The sequence below is a fragment of the Diaporthe amygdali genome (assembly GCF_026229845.1).
Source record: "Diaporthe amygdali strain CAA958 chromosome Unknown NODE_28_length_639089_cov_64_968398, whole genome shotgun sequence".
NCBI lineage: Eukaryota > Fungi > Ascomycota > Sordariomycetes > Diaporthales > Diaporthaceae > Diaporthe > Diaporthe amygdali.
Genome location: NW_026517048.1, coordinates 192,371 through 213,397, shown reverse-complemented (window position 1 = coordinate 213,397; position 21,027 = coordinate 192,371). Strand labels below are relative to the sequence as shown.

Here is a 21,027-nt window from a genome sequence, read left to right as displayed (position 1 = left end):
AATAAGTCGTTTTTGTTTGGGGGGGGGGGGGCGGGAACGGCCAGAAGGGCCGCAGGGACGGGTAGGTGAACAGACTGGAGGCAGTTCTTGCCCCTGGTATTCGGTTCGGGGCATTGGACTAGCTATCGCAACGAGGAGCCAGAACGGAAGCACTCATTGGGTTCCTTCCTCGTGCCTCGTTGCTCAAATCGGGGCAATTTTACATGACGAATCACAGGGAACAGCCAACGGAAGGCTTTCAGTGATGCAGTGAATACTCTTACCTTTCAGGGTTCCAGCTTCCCTTCACTGAGCATGATGTGTAGTGTATCCATGCATGCCAAACGTGAGATTCAACAGCGTTTCATAGATGAATCGATGTGGGATGAATACAGTCGTAAGGATTGAGAGATGGCGAAAATCAATGGAAACAAAAGCCTTTCTGAAAACTCCTGTGCTTTCCATCCGAGACTTCCAGATTATGGCTTTCAGCCATCCAAATCGTCTCATTTGTGGATCCTAGACAGCGGGAAAAATCTGGCGAGTTGACACCAGCAAAAACCCACCATTCTTTCTTGGCCAAATGTCCGTCTGAGGTCCACGACGACATGAGACATTTCCAACGTCCAAGGCCGCTGACACATGACATTGAAGCGGAACAAAACAAGCCTCTGCGAAAATGATTGCAAGAAAAAAGACGTTGGGCAAGTAGCTCCGAGAACGCCACACGGTGCCGTCAATGTCCGCTACTGAAGAAAGGGTCTTCGCTGAAATCCTGTTGATCGGTGAATCAAGCTCGTTAGCTAAGATAGATCCGAGTCTTTCGCATAATCTTCCCAAGAGTCTTACCCAGGGATAGAAAGGGTTCTCTAGCAAAGTACTGGGATCAAGTGAAGCTGGTTCTTCGAGAGATGCTTGCTGATATTGATTGTTAGTGGGTGCTGTTTAGTCTAAGCCGCCCTGTGGCGGAAAAAAATGGCCAAGAAACTCACTGGAAATGCGATACGACCGGTGTAGCTGAGATCAAGTGGAATACTCCCCAGAAGAGGATCCTGGATAACTTTTGTATGAGCCTTGGTTCCGCTGAAGCAACAGTCTTCACGAAATTGCCAGGACTCACGGGAATCGTAGCGAGCTGGTCGGAGTCTAGACCGAATAACATGAATGGGTCAAGTCGTCCCTGTCGTCCCTCAGTTCAGTTCTTAAAACAAAAGGCCAATCGATACCCACAGTGATCCCAGCAGTCTCACTGCTGCTCGCATCGGATGGAGCTGAGTCGCTCAAGCTTCGATTGAAGGCTTCAGGGGAGCTCTCAGTCGAAGACCAAGTAGCAACAAGGCTGGGAAGAAGTGCCGGGACGGTTCTAGTGATGGTAGCACATTGAGAGCCTCGTGGAGAGTTGTTACCATCATGTTGAACTGCCTTCAAGGCTCTAGCGCTAAGCTTGTGACCGTTTCGAAGATGGTCGTAAAGCTTGTCGCGCCGGGGGAACCGCTTCTCGCACAAATGACATGGATGCCGTATACCAGTGTTTGAGACGACGTGGCGTCTCAACGTTGATAATCTGCCAAAGGTGGTGCCACACGTGCACTGAAATGCACGGTGCTGAGTGGTAGATCTATGGTTTTCTAGTTGATGGTTTGTCTGGAATACAGCGGAGCATACAACGCAGTAGTGCTTTGTACAATGCGCTATGGCATGCTCCTTGGTATTCCCCGCGGAAATCGGAATCAACCCGGGGGAGAGAGGTTGGTCAGGATGAGCACCCGGGTGGGCATCAACCGGAATTCGTTGTTGAGGCTGACAGGAGACTGTCTCCCTGCTCATTCAAAAAGGATCAGCAGAACTCCGGAGGCATCTCTGCTCATTCCGGAGTCTGGGCTTCGATCAGGCCTAAAAGACGGGTTAGAATCGTTATCTGGTGAGCCATCCGCTACCACACTCGCGAGAGATCTCAGTGGGTGTGATTGTTAAACTTTGTCGGATGAACTATAAAACGTATCTGTGGGAAACTTTGTTTCGGTGCAAACCGTGGACCAGACCGTGAAGCACATCCGGTTGGCTTACCTAGCCGGCTTGCGGAACGTGGAAAGACTATATACGGGTCAGTCCTTAGGATATGTACGGGCCAGTATTTGGACCGAGGGAAAGGAATGGTACCAGGGCCTACTTCCTATGACAGACATCTCGCTTGGTAGAGACGTATTGGTGGGTGGGTTCGGATGTCCGCACGCATCATGCTTGAGAGGAGTCGCAGGCATCATAAGCCTGATAGTGAAACAATTGAGCTCTTGTTGGAGAAACGAGCAGGATGCTCAGTTGTCCCAAAGCCGGCGTAGCCAAATACCGAAGCTCAGACTCCTGGCGGAGCAGGGTCTGGGCATTACTGACTGGGTAGGTGTCCATTGAAGGCCCATTTGCGTTGGCCAATTGGTCATTTCGTTGGTCGTAGCATCCAGGGACATATCGGGCTGATTCAGGGCAGACGATCGATATATCTATAGCTTGAAGAGAGATTCCCACCTTCTCTTTGTCTTTTTTCTCTCAAGCTCTTACTTTGCTGTTTAGGGGAAAGACAGAAAATCAATGTAGTATACCTTTTGCTTGACCCACTTAAGTAACGAGTCGCGGACAAAGGATCACACTCGTCGAGCTATCAGAGCACACAAGCCTGTTTATATAATGTGGTTTGCTGGAGCGGTAGCGCGGCAAACAACCAATTGCCAGTTACACTGCCCAGGACCTGATTCCCACGGGGGCTGAGCCGTGCACCCTCTAAACCCCTCGCAAGTCAATGCAAAAGGGTGCGTCGCAGTCCCAAACATGGTTCTATGGCCAATTGGAGCTGCACTAGACTGGAGTGGCATCTCAAAGCTCCTTATTTTAATAGGCTGTCTGTCACCCTCGGTCAGCAAGCGAAGTCTGGTGGTGGTCTGGATGCGTTGTCCAGACGTCGACCCGTGCCGATAGGTCTATAGGATGAGGGGTTCAAAAACCTGCAGGTGCAAGGCGAAGTGATGGCGTGAGTGCGTACGCAGCCACTGGGATGAAGAGAGCCAGTTCATTGGTTTGCCAGCTGTTGCGCAACACAGTAGACAGCCACCATCGAAATTTCTCATGTGCCAGGGTGCAAATGCTCATCTCAGAATCGAGGCAGACTGCAAGAATGCTACATGTGCAGGTCGAGTACTATGTTGGCTGCCTGCCGTCGTGCCCTGGAGCCGGCGTAAGACAGGCCCCTTTTTGGCCCCCTTTCTACAAAGATAGCTCGGACTCTGTTATCGGGAAGATGAGAGGGAACTCATGGGGCAAGAATAGCAAAGCAGACATTGGGCGGAGATCAGAATGCAGTAAGGAGTGCGTTAGTTTCAACGCCGAGGAAGCATGTGCGTGGGATTGGAGCGATAACTGACGAGAATGTTTAATAAAATAACTTTAGTTAAGAAATCGAACATGAAGGAATAAATACATAATATTTTAAATCCAAGCGGCAATTATTCATATAGGTCAGATATACTTTGCTAGTAGATAATCTGGTTAGTAATATCGAAACCTTTATTCTCAGTCTGCAAGACTTGTGAATAGGAAACCAAATCAACATATCAAAGAAGATCAGTCAAGCCTCCACCCTGAGCACTACTCCCACGTAAACCAGTCCTTCTCAAGAGCAATAACCGTCACAATGCCCGCCTCGATCAGTTTGTCCATGATCGTGCCGTTGGTCAACAGGCGCCCCTAAACAGATAGCATTATTTGTAGGATATCAAAGACATAGGGATTTGGATTGATCTAATTTGATCTGATCATCTGCTGCACTTCCAAATCTCAGTACATCCACTTCTAGTTCGCGCAATGGGCGTTGTACTTAGAAGCAGCACTGATATCAGGCGGCGGATAATTATATCCAACATCTTCTGAAGGAGAGGCATTTGAAAAGTATGTCTGCAAGTTATAATTCCAAGCAAGGAAAATGGCATGCACAAGGGACAAAGTATCTAAGAGTAACGGTAGGTATTATGGCCTGACTGCGGCATAATGGTCATAGCAGAAGTAGTACACACAATAATATAGAAAATTGTTAGCAAGGTTCAGACAATTTCTTGTTTCAACCTTCCTTTGATCAGAACAATTACATAGACTCTGGACAACTTCTCAACATCTTCGCTTCAATACGTCATTTATTGACTTGGTGTAGTCTATTGGGTGACACAAAGTCATCAATAACACTGTTGAACAAGTCAGGATTCTCCCAGAACATAAAGTGGCTTCCTTTCTCTTCGCTTGTAAAGGTACGGCTCTTAGCCCCCGGAATCTGCGTAGCTGCCCATGCAATACCCGAGGCATTGTTCACACTATCATCTCCTGATATGACCAGGCAGGGAATGTCGATGCGGGGTAACACATCGCGCCAGTCAGCAAATGCATGGTTGATGAGCAGCGTCGCGGCGTTCTGATTGCTGATCTTGTTGTTCTCGGCGAGCACCCACTCGTAGTCTGCTTCAGAGACATTGGAAGTAAACATCTGTCTCACAAAGGGAGGAGTCTCGAGGGCGATATTTTTGGCAAAGGCGTATGTCTGGGCCGGTGTGAAGAGGGCAGCAGACCATGTCTCGGCCTCTTCCTTGGTCCAGGTGGGATCGGCGACGAGAACTGAGGACTGGTCGACAATGGCAAAGTGGTCGATACGCTTGCGCTCGTCAGGATACTGGTCCCAGAATGCCCAGGTCACGGAGGAGCCCATTGAGTGTGCGATGATGCTCACGTTCCAGAGGTCGAGGGTATTCAAAACATCGTAGAGGTCGGCGCCGAAGCGGTTCAATCGATAGCCAAAGTCGGGCTTCTCAGACTCGCCGTGGCCGCGCATGTCGTACGTGGTGACTCGATATCCCGCCTCTGAGAAGTACTTGACCTGCTTCTTCCACTCTGCTGCAGTTTGTCGCCACCCAGGTATGAACAGCAGATTCTGACCATCGACGGGTCCAGCTTGCGTGTAGTTCAGTTGAATTTCGTCCTGAGTCTTGACCCAGCCGGTCCTCATGGTAGGTTTCTCAATTCCGCTGTCCATGCTGGCTGAGACTTCGAATTCGGATCCCAATGGGGTGTTCGCGGGTCTCGTTTCTAGGGGCTCCAAGACTTCATCTTGAGAAGATTAGAGGACAGCAACGTACTGACTGCAATTGTTGGTGCCTAAATCTGACACCTGACCACCACCATTGAAGCGTTACATCCATGGTGTAGATCAACCTCCGTAGCTGGTGGTAGTTTAGGTTTGACATCAGCTATCAAGCGTCAAATGCATGTAGCGAATACGCTATGCATTCAATCGCCAACGTCAAATAGCCGATGTTGAGATACCCTGTAATATTTACGATAAATAAGAACAAGATGGTTCAACATGTGAGGCGTGACTCGCAGCCCACTGCAATATGGCCCAGGTGTCTTCGATGCCTGTCAGAAATGGGTGCTCTGAGGCGAACCGGTACGAGGAACATAGGACGGAAGCATTAAACAGCTGTGCGAGGGGCCAAGCGGACATGGTCAGCTTGGCAGGGCTCCCGAGGAAGAAGCCTCCCGGGTGGAACAGCACCATGAGAGGCTCGGGATTGGAGCCGGGTGCAGTCCGGGTCAATACAGCGGTGGAGTTGTAACCGCCACTCGTTGGGATCGTGTAGGTCTCTCCCTGCAGGCCTGTCTGAGGCGGGCCGAGAGCGTTTGTGGGCAGGCCGTCGGCATAATCTGAGATTGCGCGGCACTGTGGTATATCCTGGAAGGGAGGGTCCGGCCAAGGACTATTCGGGCAAGAAGCTATAGGATCTGTTAGGCTACTGTACACAATCTACAATGCGGCATGAGTTGTTCTGACCCGTAGAGGAGAAAGGGACATTGCGCACATGATTGCCTGGAACAAGGGGCGCTATCTCTCAAACGGCGAGCTTGGGCATCTTGCTACATTTGACAGTGTCCTGTACGTAGATAAGCTCTTGGACGAGATCGGGCTCACGGAGCACCGGAAGAAGGGCTGGCTGGGGAACATGTTCTCGCCCATCATGCCTGCTGATTTGGGCAGGGTGTGGCAGGAGTATCTCGCGATGCGAACCAAACAGTAGGCACCGATCTGCTAGAACAGGGACTACACGTATCTCCTTTCCCCAAGAGGAGAACTCAGGGTTTAAAAATGAATAGATTACTATTTGAATAGCGCTTCTAGCTTGATGTGTTCTGATACCGCGGTCACACTAGTATCCAATACCGAGTTCAGTCCCTTTCCTCAGGGGGAAGCTTGAACCCTCCAGGGCAAAGCTTTTGAAAGACTTCTTCAGGATCGTATTTAGACGCTGCCTCGCGGAGGACTTGGACGTTCTCCACCCCGTAACTCTGTAAAACGTCTTGGCTGGAGTGAGCGTAGTTGAGATAGATCCAAGGAACGACGCCCCCGTCGATTGTGGCGGCGAAGGCTCGGACGCCCTCAACTATACCTCGGACCTTCGGCCTGACCCATTCCTCAAGCTCATGTGTGCGAACACTCGCCGAAGCCTGCATGAGGATTGCATCATTCTTATTTTTCTCCAGGCCAAGCACATTGCCGCTTGGGTTCATGGCCAGAGACCTTTCCACGAACAAACGGGGAAGGGGCTGGAAGGCGACATGCGAGGTGAAATCTCCATCCGGAATTCTTGCCTTGAGATCCTTCGCTAGCTTTTGATGTAGCTCAGCCGCTCTTTGGATGATAGCAGAATCGTTCTTGAAGGTCATGGTGAACCAAACGTTGCTGTAACACGGTCAGTTACCTTCGCGATAGCTATTCCGAGAGACAGAAAGGGAGGCAAAGCCTTACTGAAAGCTAGTAGGCAATGATGTGTAGGTCAACATCTCCTGCAGAGCGGTCGTTTTGAAATTGCTCATAGTCTCTGGCAGCGCTAGGGTTCTCTGCAGAGCCGGCGGATTCTCGATGGCAGCCATGTTGTTGCAGAGGGTGATGACAACATCACCACCGAATCTGGGCTGGTGGCCTACTCTGTAGAATATTAGTTGTCAATAATTTGCACAGACGTCAATGCGATATCGCTTTCGATAGAAACCCACCAGTATCTGGACCTGTAACCCGTGACCGTTTATAACAAGCCTAAAACATAATATTCAAGGGACCAAGTGAAAGACCACAATACTCACATTAGTTGCAAATTGCTATCTTGATCCTTTTCATGGTTCTGAGTGAAGTCAACCAATGCGCCGGCACCGGCAGGAAGAACGTCCAGTGATCGCAAAGCCAACCCACCCCAGATAGGACCACTAGGTATGGTACCCATCCTGAAGGAAGTGACGATGCCGAAGTTGTTTCCCCCGCCTTTGAGAGCACGGAATAGGTCTGTCAAACGTCACTCTTCACTCTTTCGGTTTTCTCGTGCGAGGTGAGACATGACGGTGCCCAGAATGGGTTGGAAAAAAGAACGAACCTTTGTGCGCTCCCTCTACGTCCGCATTGACAATGCGCCCATCTGCCAGTACCACCTCGTATGATAAAATATTATCGCAGGCAAAGCCGTGACTCGGTGTATGATAGCTACAGCCTCCCCCGAGTAGGAAGCCACCAACACCGCACTCGGCCTCGCGTGCGCCGACGACTGCACGCCCGTGCTTTTCCAGCTCAGCATAGACGTCTTTCCATTTGGCACCAGGCCCCAGATGTGCTATCTGGTTATTGTGATCGTACTGTGTTGACTTTAGGAAGCCCAAGTCGATTGTCACACCATCATCGATGTTGTTACTGCCTGCCCAGTTCATGTGTCCACCCCCACGCACGGCAAATGCTTGATGATTCTTAGCAAGCGCTAGAAGGGCTTGCGCGACCTCAGAGGAAGATCGCGGCTGTACGATGCATGCCGGCTTCAGTTTCGCGTTGTTGCACCAGTAGGAGCCGTTTCGACTGGTGTACTCAGCATCCGTCGGTAGAAGGATCCGAGACTGGAGACCAGCAGCAACCAAAGACTGTGCCTGCGGGCAAATAAGGCTAGGTTGAACACTTGCCATCCCAGCTCAAACAGATAAAACCTTAACTAGTTCGAATATGCTCTTGGGATCAATTGATGGTTGCGATCGGGAGGGAGGTCATGATATCAAGAGAAAGAAGAGGATTGGCGTGTGTGCATTGCGCCAGTCATGCAAAGTTTGTTCTATCCCGGCTGCTTCTTTCCCCACCACGAAGCTTGTTGCATCAGGGATTGATTGAATGGGGCTGATTTTGCCGCATACCAAAATATAGAAGGGCATACAGACTGACCACGTTTGAAGATGTTGATTGATGACGACGAGTCGCCTTATCCGACGGTCTGCTTTATTTGCGCGCTGTAGGGGAATAAATGCTCACAATATCTAGATCTCCAGGACCTGCTACTTGGACTGTGCTTGTATTGGTTGCAATTGCTTGCTAGCCTCCCTCGCTTAAGTCATGGATGCTATAGTGGATTCGACGGGGATCTCAGCCTAAGTGTTTGAGACTCCAGCAGTCAAGAATTGTATGAATTCGAGAGAGTATTAATGACACGAGAAATTCCCTTGCTAAAAACAACAAGGAGGGGTTGATAAGAACAAGGAGTAAAGGAGAAGAAGCCACATGAAAATATTATGGTTGTTTGGGTTGCCAGAAACCCAGGATATACCATGTAGTTACTTGCTGTAGTAGATGGCCTGTAGACAGAAGAGATTAAGCCAAAGTAGATACCTGAAAGCCCTCATACAAATCGTAGGAGATTACAACATAGGAGTTTTAACCCCATAGGACGTCATCTTCCAAGGAAGCTATCGCACTGCAAACATGCCTGTCATGGCTGCAAATTCTTGTTGATGATTCTTGTGGACTCCATTTTGTCCACATATTTAGCTACTCGACCGCCAGTGAGAGCGAGTATCTCTAAAAGCCAATACTGAAGGCAAGTGGAATGATTAGATTCTCCCTCTCACAGGTAACACATTGTTGTCTTGCGCCCACTCGGCTTATTTACTACATAATCTTGAGCCCCCAATTTGCACTCAAAGGTTGTCATCAGGATGTCAATGCTGATTAGCCGAGTCCAAACAATGCTGTTTCGATTGGCGTTCGTCTGGGCTGGCGAGTGTAACGACTGAGTCTAGACACACACATACACAGTTGCAAGCTGTATTTGTGTTTCAGATACAGTTGTTGAGATACTTGACATCACAAACGGCTCTGCCATTGTGTTGCGTCATTCTAAAGCTGGACGGGTATGAGGAAACTGCGTACAGGGCTGGGTGTGCATTTGACGACCTCGAAGAAGCCTCTCGCGATGCTTTCGCCATCATGTTGGTCGACGGAGAGTTGTTTCGGTCTTACACAACTGCGCGGCGCCGAGCTTGTTTAAATACGGAAATGACGATCCACGAGACAGGGCTATCTAGAACTACCCTGGCTCCCCGGACAAGTGTCAGTATGTCATTTATAAACATGAGTGTGTGGTACGTGCCACGAGTCGGAAACCTCGGCGAGCCCAAACAAGGGCGACACACAAGGCTTAGCGTACCAAATCAGAGTTCCCGTAGCCGAGTCAGGAACAAGCCTGCCAATCAACCCAGTGAAAGCTTATTGCTCCTGAAATTAAGATGAAAAGCGAAGCTTTATATTTAGAGTTGATTCGAACCTATCGCCCGACTTCAATGTCGTTGACCTCAAGCTTCAACTGTCTGTCTGCATAGACGACGTCCGCTCCTTTGCACCTATCCGACTAGCCTTCGGGCATAATACACTCATTTATATCGTCATTTATCAAGTCACTCGTTTCCTCCTGTTTGAGTAATGCGACACTTTCTTGGAGCCATCGCTCCCCTGCTCTGCGCAGCTGTGGCTGGCGTCGATGCCCTGAGCGCAGAAGAATGGCAGAAACAGACCATCTATCAGGTGGTGACAGATCGCTTCGCAAGGACTCCGTCCGACGACACCGGTCTCGGTATCATCGGGTCCTCAAACTCGGATGAGGATTGCCCCTTGCCAAAACAATATTGTGGGGGCACATGGCAGGGTATTACCGAGAAGCTGGATTATATTCAAGGCATGGGTTTTACGGCAATCTGGATCTCGCCCGTCATAGAAAACACGGAGAACGCGTCGTCGGACTATTCATACCACGGGTATTGGCCTCGCAACTTCTACGCTCTCAACCCTCACTTTGGTACCGAGGAGGACCTGATGGGGCTCTCTGATGCGCTGCACGCCCGCGGAATGGTATGTGATCAAGGAGTGTTGTGTATGACACAGCCGCAAGTCGCGTGCTAATGCTTTGAAAGTATCTCATGTTCGACATCGTGATCAACCACGTCTTCTCGCCCGGCCCAGCCAATGCCACCAACTACAGCATGTTCACTCCGTTCAACTCAAGCAGGTACTTCCACCGCCCCTGCTTGATGGACAATTCCAACGAGACCTCGGTCGAAGTGTGTCAGCTCCGGGATGACAAAGCTAGCGCGGTCTTTACGCTGCCCGACGTCAAGACCGAGGACCCTGTCGTCCGAGATATATTCCAAGATTGGATCAGGGATACAGTCGAGAAGTACAATGTTGATGGCCTCCGTCTCGACACGTATAAGCATGTGGAACGGAGCTTCTGGCCCGACTTCCTCGATGCCGCTGGTGTCTTCAGCGTCGCGGAATATCTCGATGGGGACCCAGCAAATTATAATAGTGATTTGATAGCCAGCAAGGAAGCTGGTGTCTTGAATTATCCTACGTGAGCCTCCTCATCCTTTTCTTACTTCTCTCTTCATTCACATTCTCCGCCCTTCCTGGACTTGAACCTTCATCTGCCCCTTTTAAGAAGTTGGAACGCTACGCTTGCTTACAACGATCCATTTTTCGTAGGTTCTATTGGATACGAAGAGCATTCCAAAATCCGTTGACTTGGATGACCGAGCTTGTCCAAGGCGTGGAAACGATGCGAAACGGACCAAGTAAGTAGTCCAGGCACTTGGAAATGCCCAAACTATACGCAGTCATGAAGCAAAATAACTAACACATGGTGTCTTAACAGTCAGCACGAATCTCCTCGCACCATTCTTTGAGAATCATGATGGTATGTGGAGATTCCTAGTCCGCTCATGGCTCTTTCCAGATCCTGGACATGATCATTTCAGCCATTGCTCCTAAATACAATGCAAAGATCGCAATGTCAACGGAAAAGTCTGCTAACTAGGTACCACAGAGCAACGATTCGCATCCCTGGTAGGCGATATAGCCCTCACGAAAAATGCACTGGCATTCACCCTGTTGTTCGACGGCATCCCAATTATCTATCAAGGCCAGGAGCAGCACTTCTCCGGTCAGAACGATCCCTACAACCGCGAGCGTCTGTGGACCTCGGGCTACAACGAGGACTCAGAGCTGTACCGCTGGATCACGAGGCTCAATGCCGCCCGCGCGCTTGCCATCGATACGGACCCATCATTTGTCTCGTCCCAGGCAGACACGGTCTGGCCGCCACCAGCACCGTCTGCAGGGAACGCTACCAGCGGCAGCAATGGCACCACTAACGGCACCAGTTCGTCGACGTCGACTACCGTCTTGACGAACCATCATATTGCTATCAAGAAGGGCTCTATCATCAGTGTTCTGACCAATGTCGGCGTTGGCGGGGAAAATCTGGACGTCGTGCTCCCCCGAAACGCTACCAAGTATAATCCAGGCGCGGCGTACATCGACCTGCTAAGCTGCGAGACCTTCAAGACCGATCGTAGCGGAGCCTTGTCATTCGAGATGGGATGGTTGCCTCGGGCGTTCTATCCTGCTCTGGAGGCCCTAAGTTCGGGCTTTTGTCTGCTGCCGCAGAGCTCTGCCACTGACGACACCGAGACGTGTCTCGTTACCTTCAACATCACAACAGCGACTTCATTCGGACAGAATGTACAGATGTGAGTTTATTCATCCTCAGCTCCTTTCTATCCATAGAAAGATGGAAGCGATAATGACTAGGACTGACCACCATCTCAAAAAAGCCTCGGCGATGTTCCTCAACTGGGCGCCAAAGACCGACATCAAGCCGTCACCCTAGGATCCTACTTCTACACCAGCGATAACCCCCTTTGGACTATGACCTTCGAATTGCCTGCGGGCGAGAAGCTCTCATACCAGTACCTGAAGATGGACGGGTCTGGGACACCTTCGTGGGATGGTGACAACAGGGACGCGGCGCTCCATTCGTACACCATTCCAGAGGACTGTGTGGGCGGCAAGTCTGTCCTGGTCGTGGACAAGTGGACTGGGAGTGGAAGCAACACTACAGGGTCAACGACTGCTACTCGTTCTGTGCTGTCGCGCGGTCTGAAGAGGAGGCTGCGCACGGATCTTTGGGATCAGGCTCGGTAGTATATGGATCATCGGCTGCTGGTATGGAAGAGTCACATGCGGAGACTTTCTGGGGAAACCCAACAAACAGCGATCAATCATGACCACATTTATTCAAATACTCACTTACTCATCTTGAACGCTTAGCAAGAACAAAATGCCTAAACTAGTCCAAAAACACCAGGTCAGCAAGTGCTGATGAAAGCAAGCAAGATTGTGGTAGACAAAAAACAGAGGGGGGGGGGGTTGATTACATGTAAAAGACGAGTATCGGATGCACTTCACTCGTCTGCCTCCGGCCGTTCCGTCGCCCGATACTTCCCGGACCACATTTGCCCTGGAGTGGAGAAGACTGGAAAACCTAATCGAACTGTCGGGATGGGCGAAGGAAACAGATACCATGGCTGATCAGACGGCCATGAGAAAGAGGAAGACTGGAAGATCTCGACCTCACTACTGTCAACAGGAACGCAGCAGATAGACATATGCGAAACTATCCTGATACAGGACAGTCTCCTTGACCAAAGTACATGGCGATGCCCTCACATCTTTCTCCTTACCGCCTGGGGTTGTCATTATGTTTTATGGAAACGCTTTGCGCCCTCAGCGAAACGATCATTGCTAATTCAGAAATTCCATATGTTTCCCCCAGGTAGCACCCAGCATTAGTCACACCGGACTGACTGGACAATTAGTGCAGTGTGTGAACATTCACTTGTGTATACAATACAGTATTTTGAATACGTGCCTATTCATATGGTACTCAATAGCAAGCTGTGGATGTATCTGTACGTGAATTTTGCAACGATACACTTGTCACCAAGTGAATGGAAACATTCGTGACCAGCCAATGTCGAGAAATATCTATACCTTGCCCTCCGATGGCCAGCCAGCTCTTGCTTCCTTCCATCAACACCATCACCACTCGAGCTTTGTGACAACGAGATCACTAGCCCTCAACCCCAAGTCTGTATGATATACAAAAAGGCTTTCAAGGAGGTTGGTCTTGACCACTTTTTCTCATACCCTCATCACACATTGTAACAACTAAGATTGTGTCAGCCTACACACACAATGAATTACCAACAGCCATCCACGGCCCACGAGTTCGCCCGGCTCACCACCTCGATGGCTCCAGACATGAAGAGGTTCATCTTGCTCAGGACCAAGGAGTGTGGCTGGTTCACTACAGATGCAGACAATGCTAGTTTCGCAGAGACTACCTACCAAATGCTTTTCAACCTCTGCGACGGCCACGATGACGCACCTATTTTTCAAGTTCTTTTTGACAGCACAGCACGAAATGACTTCGCTCAACAACTATCAGCCAACTTCCTGAGCTTAGATCCAACCCCCCAAAATCCCCGTCTTCAGTCCTTCGTGGCCTGCATCTTCAACTTCTATCACGACCTTTACTGGATGGAATATTTCCGGGGTGATAATCCTGAGCTCAGTCCCCAGAGTATGGGAAATCAAGACCTCTCCATGGTTCAAATTGTCCAGCCGGCTGTATGTTCAAGGACTTAACCCGGGCTTCCTCGCTACTATTAATTGGAAAAAAGCTAATAGCCTTTTACACAGTTTGCCCCACAAGGCGATTTCCCCTTTTTCAAACTTCCGGGCGAGATCCGAAACATCATCTACAAGGAGACTCTGATCGTCCCAGATGGCGGTCTCGTGCGCAGCTTCACTCCACCCCCTCTGCTTAGTGTGAGCAAGCGACTGCGAAACGAGGCTATGCCGCTATTCTACATACACAACCACTTCGAGATCACCGTAAAGCGGTCAGCTGCCGATGAGCTACTAGCAAGGGGCCGGGAGCTGCCCAGCGTAGACATGCGGGTCTGGCGCCGCTTCCTCGACATGTGGAATGTTTTCAACGCTTCGGGCACCAATGGCCTCCAGTATGTGGAGAAGGTCACGCTGATTTACCAGCTCTCCATGGACAATGGCTGCTCCTTCGGAAGCGGTGAATTCGACAAGCGAATTGGATTCCGTTTCAGCTGTGGTCGTTTCAAGGAGGATCTTGACGACGACTTTGACGCAGACATGACCGATGGAAGCGATTGGGAGGCCAGCGAGAGTGAGCAGGACGTGGATGAAGATCACGATGATCTAGACTCCGAAGTTGACGACCTCATCGATGACATCCAAGCCCATGACGACGAGGATACCGAGCACGAGGTCGATGAGGGCCAGGAACAGGACCACGGAAGCGATACCGAGGAAGTCCCCGTGGAAGACATTGATCCTGTCGGGGTCTTTGAACTGAACCGCGGCATGGTCGAATGGGAAAATTGCCGCGAAACCAAGGAATTTCTATTTCACAAGATATGTGAATACGGTAAAGTTATTTATAGAATTAAAGGTCTCCCGAGAGGGTCTTCACCGGCCTTTCGAAGACGGAGACTTCTGTCCTATGCGTCTTAACAGACGACGTAGACGATATGAGCCAGTTGCTGACTTTCAATGTACGCAGGAACCGACAGAATGTGGGATGTCTACCCAGCTCGGAGGTTGGTCCAGATGCTCTGGCGCTGCGTCAGGGACTGCCCTCGTGCATCGGAGAACGTCGATTTCCTTTGTGAGGATCTGCAGTACTGGATGGAAGCAGGCCCAGGTTACACCCGTTACGAATCGGTTGGGTTCTACGACCCAGATGATGTGGACGAGTAGGGAGTCGAAATGGTACTGAGAGCGCATGGGACGATGTTGTTGAAGCATTTGGCCGTTTCGAGAGGCACCTTGACATCTCGGACATTGCAGTGTGGATCACCAGATAGGACTCTCAAGACTTGTAAGATGGTTCGTTACGAGTTACGGGCGGGTAACGCACAGGCATGCAACAGGGCGCGGCAGTCATATGCTCTTGTGCTTCCTAGGTAGGCATGCACTATTTCTTATCCAGTCACATGTTGTAAAAGAAAGGTTCACGGACAGGATGAAGAGAAAGACGGCCGCTGCTGATGTGATGCAAACGATTTCATTGCATTCCTCTCTTTGCTTCCCTAGAGCTGTAATATCAGGCCCCTCCAACGTCCGCCTACAAGCCTAGATTTTTACCGGCCACCCATATGGGTGCCACTTGTTTGTTCGGAGCACACCAGCGCGGACAAACTTGGAGATATCGAAGCTGAACGTCGGACACATGGGCTTGCATTGATGGAGAGACTTAGATGGTGGTGAGCTCCGGCGGACAGTATGATGGGAGTTTTCTGGTTTGCCCATGACGCGGACATTAGTGGCAGTCGATGACTTGGGCCGCTTAGGGGCTAGGCCTTCGACGACCCTGACACTGAGGAGGATTAGGCAATTGAGAGAATACCGACAGATGGCGGAAGAAGATGAGGGGAGGGCTTGATTTAGGGGATACGTGGCAGATTGTGTATTTAGGACTTTGAAACACAGCCTCGCAATCGGGAAGCTTCCTCTCAGAAAGCAGAAGTAAGGTGATCTGCGACTTGCGTGTTTTCGTGCTTCTTGGTGAGCCATAATCACCAATGATCTGATGGAGAGATGAAATATAGGAATACAGAACAAGCCTCCCTCCATATCTCAGCTCTTCCCGTCTTTTCCCCTGCTCTCATTTAAATCGTCAATACCCAGGAAATTTTCTAAAGATCTGTGTATTTTCTCATGGCCACTGGCACTCTAGACCACACTCTCGATTAACCTTCTCGAAGGGGACAAATAAGTGCCTCGCGTTCCGGTAGTAATTCGAGCACCCCTGATGGCGGCACCACAGGATATTTTCATGATTGCTTGACTCGTAGGAGTCCGGGTCGAGAGCTTGACACCAAGCCGCTGACATCGGCAGGGGTCTGCCGGCACTGATCGGCGCTAGCATAATCAGGTCCGGCGTATGTTCTTTGGTCACATAGGTTGGTACTATCTTAATGACGCGTTCGTACTTGATGCGCAGACACCGACTGGAGTTGTCGACGTCGCCCGGGCAGCAGTCCATCCAAATTCGGACGACAGACGCGTCTGGCGTTCCGCTTCTCCCACACATGGAAATTTTAGTAGAAGGCCCCAGAGGAAGCTGTCCCCTGGACTTCCCTTGTGGCCCACTGCCCTCGGAAGTCTGGAGATGGAGACAGCTTTGTTGGTTGCTAGGGTCCGTTCGACATATAGCTTGCTGACTCTGTCCGGGAGGGCTCAGTTGCCATTTGTGGCCGGGCAAGAGGTCACTGCCGCTGTATTGCAAACAAGAGCAGCGGTTCGGATCGAAGCACTGCATCTCCATGAGGCGGCCTGGGAGTAGTTGGGGCGCGATGAATTCGGCCGGGGACCCTCTCCTAAACTGCTCCAGTCTCTGGCGCATGGTATCAGCGGCTATTCGCGCTGACAACTGCTTGCTTGTTGTGTCATCGGATTCCGGGAGGCGGAGATGCCCGGTCCACCGCATATAAACTGATATGCCTCCTCCGAACTTCTTCTCAACACTGACTTCAGGGAATTCATCTCGGTGGAATATCTGTGGAGCATTGCTGCCGTGGTTCTTGGCGATATGATCTGGGTTTTCACATCTTACCACGGGCACGGAGACCCGTGTTATCCCCCGGCCCATTTCAAGCTCCCAAAGTCCCCTTGCGATTGAAGATACCTCGGCCCATGAAACCGTACGATGCTTGCAGATGCGCAGCACCCCTTCGTGGCCTCTACAAACCCTCGGCATGGGTCCCAACCCGCGTTGAGTTGGGCTGAAGAGGGCTGCTGGATGGTCTACCCAGCAGCCATCACAGTGGAGATATTCTGTGGTCAGGTACCTATAATTCCCCGCCCCGGTAGGTTCACTTCGCCCCTTCTGGCAACCGCTGCATTCGTGCTGGTTGTCTCTGGCCAAGAGAGGCCTAAGTCGTCCAGACGGTCTCCAGTATTCCCGCTTAGGGACCTGCCAGGGCTGGAACTGCCAGGGGTGAAACCGCCATCTCTCACGCTTTGTAGCGTGTGCAAACCGAAATTCTGGAGATGAGAAGAGGCGCAAAAACAAGCGGCTGGTGCGTCTCAGGCATTGGATGCTGAGTGGGTCGAGAAGCATCATAATAGACATTAATGTCTCCTCTGGCAGGCGACACATTGGGCTGCAGACAAGATTATGGAAGGCAGCCATCACGAGGGGATCCATGCCCGCGAGAGTCTTTTGGACGGCAGGATCGGTAAGACATCGGCAAAGGGCCCAGATTCGCTTTCTTTTCCTTCCATTGGACGTCTTCTCTGACGCTCGTCGTGCGACCGACTGGTCTGTTGACCTGTCTGGAGGAGGTTCGTGTGGGACGAAGTACACGACTGCGGCTATCAAGCACAGTACAGCAACCCAAATCAACAGTATGCAAAATAGAAACCTATTCCACAGATAATCCAAATTCTCTGTATCGTGAGGTCCCAGAAGTTGGTGGAGGTAAGTGCAGAGTTGCATTCTTGACGTCAAGCTGTTGATGGAAGCAGCCGTGCGACGGTTGTTGGTTTTTGTCCTGTGAAAATTTTGTACGTTCAGCGCACACAAGTTTGTCATTAGAGAGCAATCTCAACTTTCAAAAAATTTTGTCCCGGAATTCAAGAGAACAAGCTATGTCGGCTCAATTATACTTATTACACCTTTGGGCCTGGCCTCCAACGCAGTTAGTTTCCTGGTCGGTCTACAGTAGAGTGGGACAATGCATTACTAGAACAGCACCAGCATACACCGGCGCAATATTCGCATATGGGCCTTATCCAGGTAGCGCTAATGTGTAGATACAAGCTTTCAATAGAAGATGACACCTAGCTCAAGGTGACTATGCAACCACACCTTAGATTCTCCATCGAAAATTTCTCCTCAGAGATATAGAGGTTTATTATGGCTGCTATATCTAAGAAAATGGTCTGTTTTTACAAGACCGGCTTATTCTTCTCGATAGATCAAAGGGGCTTGATATACACATAACTCCTGCGGGAGACATGAACCATAGAAGTGCACTCTGATGTATTTTGTCCAAATTTTCAGCAAAGCACTGATGATTCCGAAGATTCGGCACTAGCATCTAGGAGCATAATTGAATGGGACCGGATATCAAGCTATACCGGTACATCACATGATATTTGACCGTGTGGGCCACAAAGCTTGACGAGGTGAGGTACACATGTGTGAAGCTACATGCGGCAGTGATACCAACACTTGTTCGGCAGACCTTGCCTCTGTAGCACTTAGCACTTTCGCAGGTACCATGTGGCCATCCGGGGCAAAAAAGTGCAGGCGAACCTGGAGTCTGCGAGGGAGCAATCCAAACTTGGTGACTTCGCATTGAATGAGCGAGACCTAGAGAGCGAGTGGTATGCTCTGGCTCACAGGATGGATGGGTGTGTCAATCGTGGCAGTCGGTGACCGGCATCGCTCAGGACGTCAGCCTTCCAGTTCCAAGTTCGAGTGGATCTGGCCACGGGCCTTGGAAGTGGGACGACGATCTCGATCCCATTGGACAGCCCCATACGGCCGTAGCAGTGGATGGACCATGTGCCGAAACCCATCGGGCGTTGACGTGATCTTTTTAAGTCTCAATTAGCTGCCGCTGTCAGTGCTGCGGCCCGCGCTGCAGGTGTTGGTGGCGATCATGGGGTAATTCGAGAATCATCTGCTGTTGTGCGTCAGGAACATATGGCATTCGGAGATTGATTGGTCTGTTGGGAATACTCGGTACCGTCCTTTTTTCAATTTGTAAATCAGAGGAAAGGTTTGCCGGCCCATGGGTTGGCACTGCAGAGTCTGTCTTGTGGCCGTTGTTCTCGCCCGAAAGTCGTCGGGGAACGGTCAGACAGCTCCAGTAGGAGCATTGGACTGGACCCGGATCGTACGATTCCGCAGGTGCTATCGTGAAGAAATCATGCGATAAGATGCTTAGACTAGATGAAGTGCCCCGAAAAGTGTCGGCAGCAGGACTTTGTGGATCATGTAAATGGATCTGATGCTGTGGTCGTTTGTTGAGAGGGAAAGAGTTGAAGAAAGGCGCACCTCCCCACTATAGTAGACCCTGTGGGCCTGTGGGGTCAGCGTCGGTCGCGTTTGTCCTGCCTCTTCAAAACAACAACACCAGAAAGTCAGAATCAGAGCAGCAACTGCATCTGCATCCTCCCATCCTGGCGCTGTTCTTTGGTCTACTCTTTTCAACATGGATGCGAACTCTCGGTTCTAACACCCATACGCTATTCAGCCCTTATTGAGCTGCAACAAAATGGACATCACCAAACCAGAGCGACAAACGGCAAGGTCGTGGCAGTGTCGGGCCGCCAGGCCGAAGCATTGATAGTCTTCGGTTTGCCGACAGGCCCGTTGAAGTCAACAGACGGATGGCTTCGTCGAAGCGATGCACCCCCAACGCCTAGCGAGCGAGCTGAACAATTGTCTGTGTGTGCTGAGCAGGCAAGGACACACACCATCATAAAATATTCGCCGACGTCCAGACCAGGCAGAGAGCACTGGCGCGCAATGCCATGCTCCAAGCACGTTGCAGTTGGCTGCCAAAGGGTTACACAGCTTTGAACTACGAGACGTCGCAACGCTCCTAGCTGAGCTCTGCGGTTGAGATCCTGGTTCTCAGCTGCTCGGCTCGACACACCGACGCTACATCTGGACTGCCCTGCCGCGTCCCCCCACCACCCGCCACCCATTCTTGCCCGGGCCCGACCGACCGGGACAGGGCGACAGGCGGGATGGAGGCTGTTTCGACTCTGCTCTTGACGGCTGCTGTCGAGGTAACTGCAATGGCTGCAGCTCAGTCGCGAAGTCAATTGGTCTCATGGTTCTGTCCATGATGCTAATTCAAAAGCAGTCTCCTTTCATCTCCTCATCGGCTGAGACAGCTAGTCTGCGCACCATTTTCATATCGTCCAGGCCTTAATAGGTGTTTTATGCTTACTTTTGGGACGTTGTCAGCCATCGTTTCGCCGGGTCCAGAGGAAATCTTGTTGCCTCCAGTGCAGGTGCAGAAGGTGCACGCGACGTCTTTACTGTGCCTCCTTGGCACCTCTTGATGCTTGTCCCGCCCTAGCATTGGCACCGGCATGGCCGCTGATGCGACCTTCCCATGCGGGACGACAGATTCGCGAGCCTTCGCTTACTTTTGCTTCCAATTGGAGTCCTCAGCAACCAGATCTGTTGTTCCCGCACGCTGCCCATTGGTGCCCCGCACCGCGAAGCAACCTCAACGTCATCAGCAGTTGCAAGGATCCTCGTCTGGGCGTCCTCACGCCCTCACGCCCCTTCCCAGCTACCTGGAGAGAGACCTCACCTCTTCGTTCATTTGTGTGCCACTTTCAGCAGGCATATTCCAAATACCATGAGGGTCTTGGGGCTGAGAGCCTGGCCTGCCACCCTGCGAGGAGCCATGTCTTACCCGAGAGCCCAATGGCACCCAATATGGAGATGCCCCGGAAAAGCGGCGGCCTGCAACTTGCTTTTTCTGGGCCATGTTGGCTCACGCGCTGTACCACGTCCGGGAGGCTGTGGTGCACCACAAGCCTTCAAGACCATCTTTGCGAAACCCACGATCTCAGCTATTGATCAATCCGGTGCTTCCGCGTGTGCAAATCAACAAGCTACAGCCATGTAGCCCCATGTCCTATCGGCGAGTGCCTGTTCTGCTACAACCACCACCCCTGTTCGATGCTTTTGGCAGGTCGGCAGGTTGCCTGCTGAGAGAGTTCATGTTCGGACGGCAAGTCAATCG

At 51.0% G+C, this 21,027-nt stretch overlaps 7 protein-coding genes across 7 annotated transcripts; 3 read left to right on the top strand and 4 right to left on the bottom strand.

Moving 5' to 3' along the window:
- Window positions 1-715: 715 nt before the first annotated feature.
- On the bottom strand, window positions 716-1,141 carry J7T55_014780 (uncharacterized protein; the record flags this gene model as incomplete). Its single annotated transcript, XM_053131756.1, has 4 exons — window positions 716-754; window positions 829-897; window positions 972-1,031; window positions 1,100-1,141. 4 exons carry the CDS (start codon window positions 1,139-1,141, stop codon window positions 716-718), a joined length of 210 nt encoding a protein of 69 aa, XP_052990141.1.
- A 2,474-nt stretch (window positions 1,142-3,615) lies between these two features.
- On the bottom strand, window positions 3,616-5,044 carry J7T55_014779 (uncharacterized protein; the record flags this gene model as incomplete). Its single annotated transcript, XM_053131754.1, has 2 exons — window positions 3,616-3,714; window positions 4,166-5,044. The coding sequence occupies 2 exons, from the start codon at window positions 5,042-5,044 to the stop codon at window positions 3,616-3,618; spliced, it is 978 nt and encodes a 325-aa protein (XP_052990140.1).
- Window positions 5,045-5,405: 361 nt separating this feature from the next.
- Window positions 5,406-6,086, top strand: J7T55_014778 (dimethylaniline monooxygenase; the record flags this gene model as incomplete). Its single annotated transcript, XM_053131753.1, has 2 exons — window positions 5,406-5,623; window positions 5,849-6,086. 2 exons carry the CDS (start codon window positions 5,406-5,408, stop codon window positions 6,084-6,086), a joined length of 456 nt encoding a protein of 151 aa, XP_052990139.1.
- A 148-nt stretch (window positions 6,087-6,234) lies between these two features.
- J7T55_014777 (uncharacterized protein) lies at window positions 6,235-8,007 on the bottom strand (the record flags this gene model as incomplete). Its single annotated transcript, XM_053131752.1, has 4 exons — window positions 6,235-6,748; window positions 6,815-6,994; window positions 7,150-7,345; window positions 7,434-8,007. The coding sequence occupies 4 exons, from the start codon at window positions 8,005-8,007 to the stop codon at window positions 6,235-6,237; spliced, it is 1,464 nt and encodes a 487-aa protein (XP_052990138.1).
- Window positions 8,008-9,787: 1,780 nt separating this feature from the next.
- J7T55_014776 (uncharacterized protein) lies at window positions 9,788-12,346 on the top strand (the record flags this gene model as incomplete). The annotated part of the gene is made up of 6 exons (XM_053131751.1): window positions 9,788-10,213; window positions 10,276-10,715; window positions 10,847-10,935; window positions 11,016-11,057; window positions 11,187-11,892; window positions 11,977-12,346. The coding sequence occupies 6 exons, from the start codon at window positions 9,788-9,790 to the stop codon at window positions 12,344-12,346; spliced, it is 2,073 nt and encodes a 690-aa protein (XP_052990137.1).
- A 1,053-nt stretch (window positions 12,347-13,399) lies between these two features.
- Window positions 13,400-15,001, top strand: J7T55_014775 (uncharacterized protein; the record flags this gene model as incomplete). Its single annotated transcript, XM_053131750.1, has 3 exons — window positions 13,400-13,834; window positions 13,907-14,669; window positions 14,805-15,001. 3 exons carry the CDS (start codon window positions 13,400-13,402, stop codon window positions 14,999-15,001), a joined length of 1,395 nt encoding a protein of 464 aa, XP_052990136.1.
- Window positions 15,002-15,376: 375 nt separating this feature from the next.
- J7T55_014774 (uncharacterized protein) lies at window positions 15,377-16,895 on the bottom strand (the record flags this gene model as incomplete). Its single annotated transcript, XM_053131749.1, has 2 exons — window positions 15,377-15,620; window positions 16,066-16,895. 2 exons carry the CDS (start codon window positions 16,893-16,895, stop codon window positions 15,377-15,379), a joined length of 1,074 nt encoding a protein of 357 aa, XP_052990135.1.
- Between the last annotated feature and the right edge of the window lie 4,132 nt (window positions 16,896-21,027).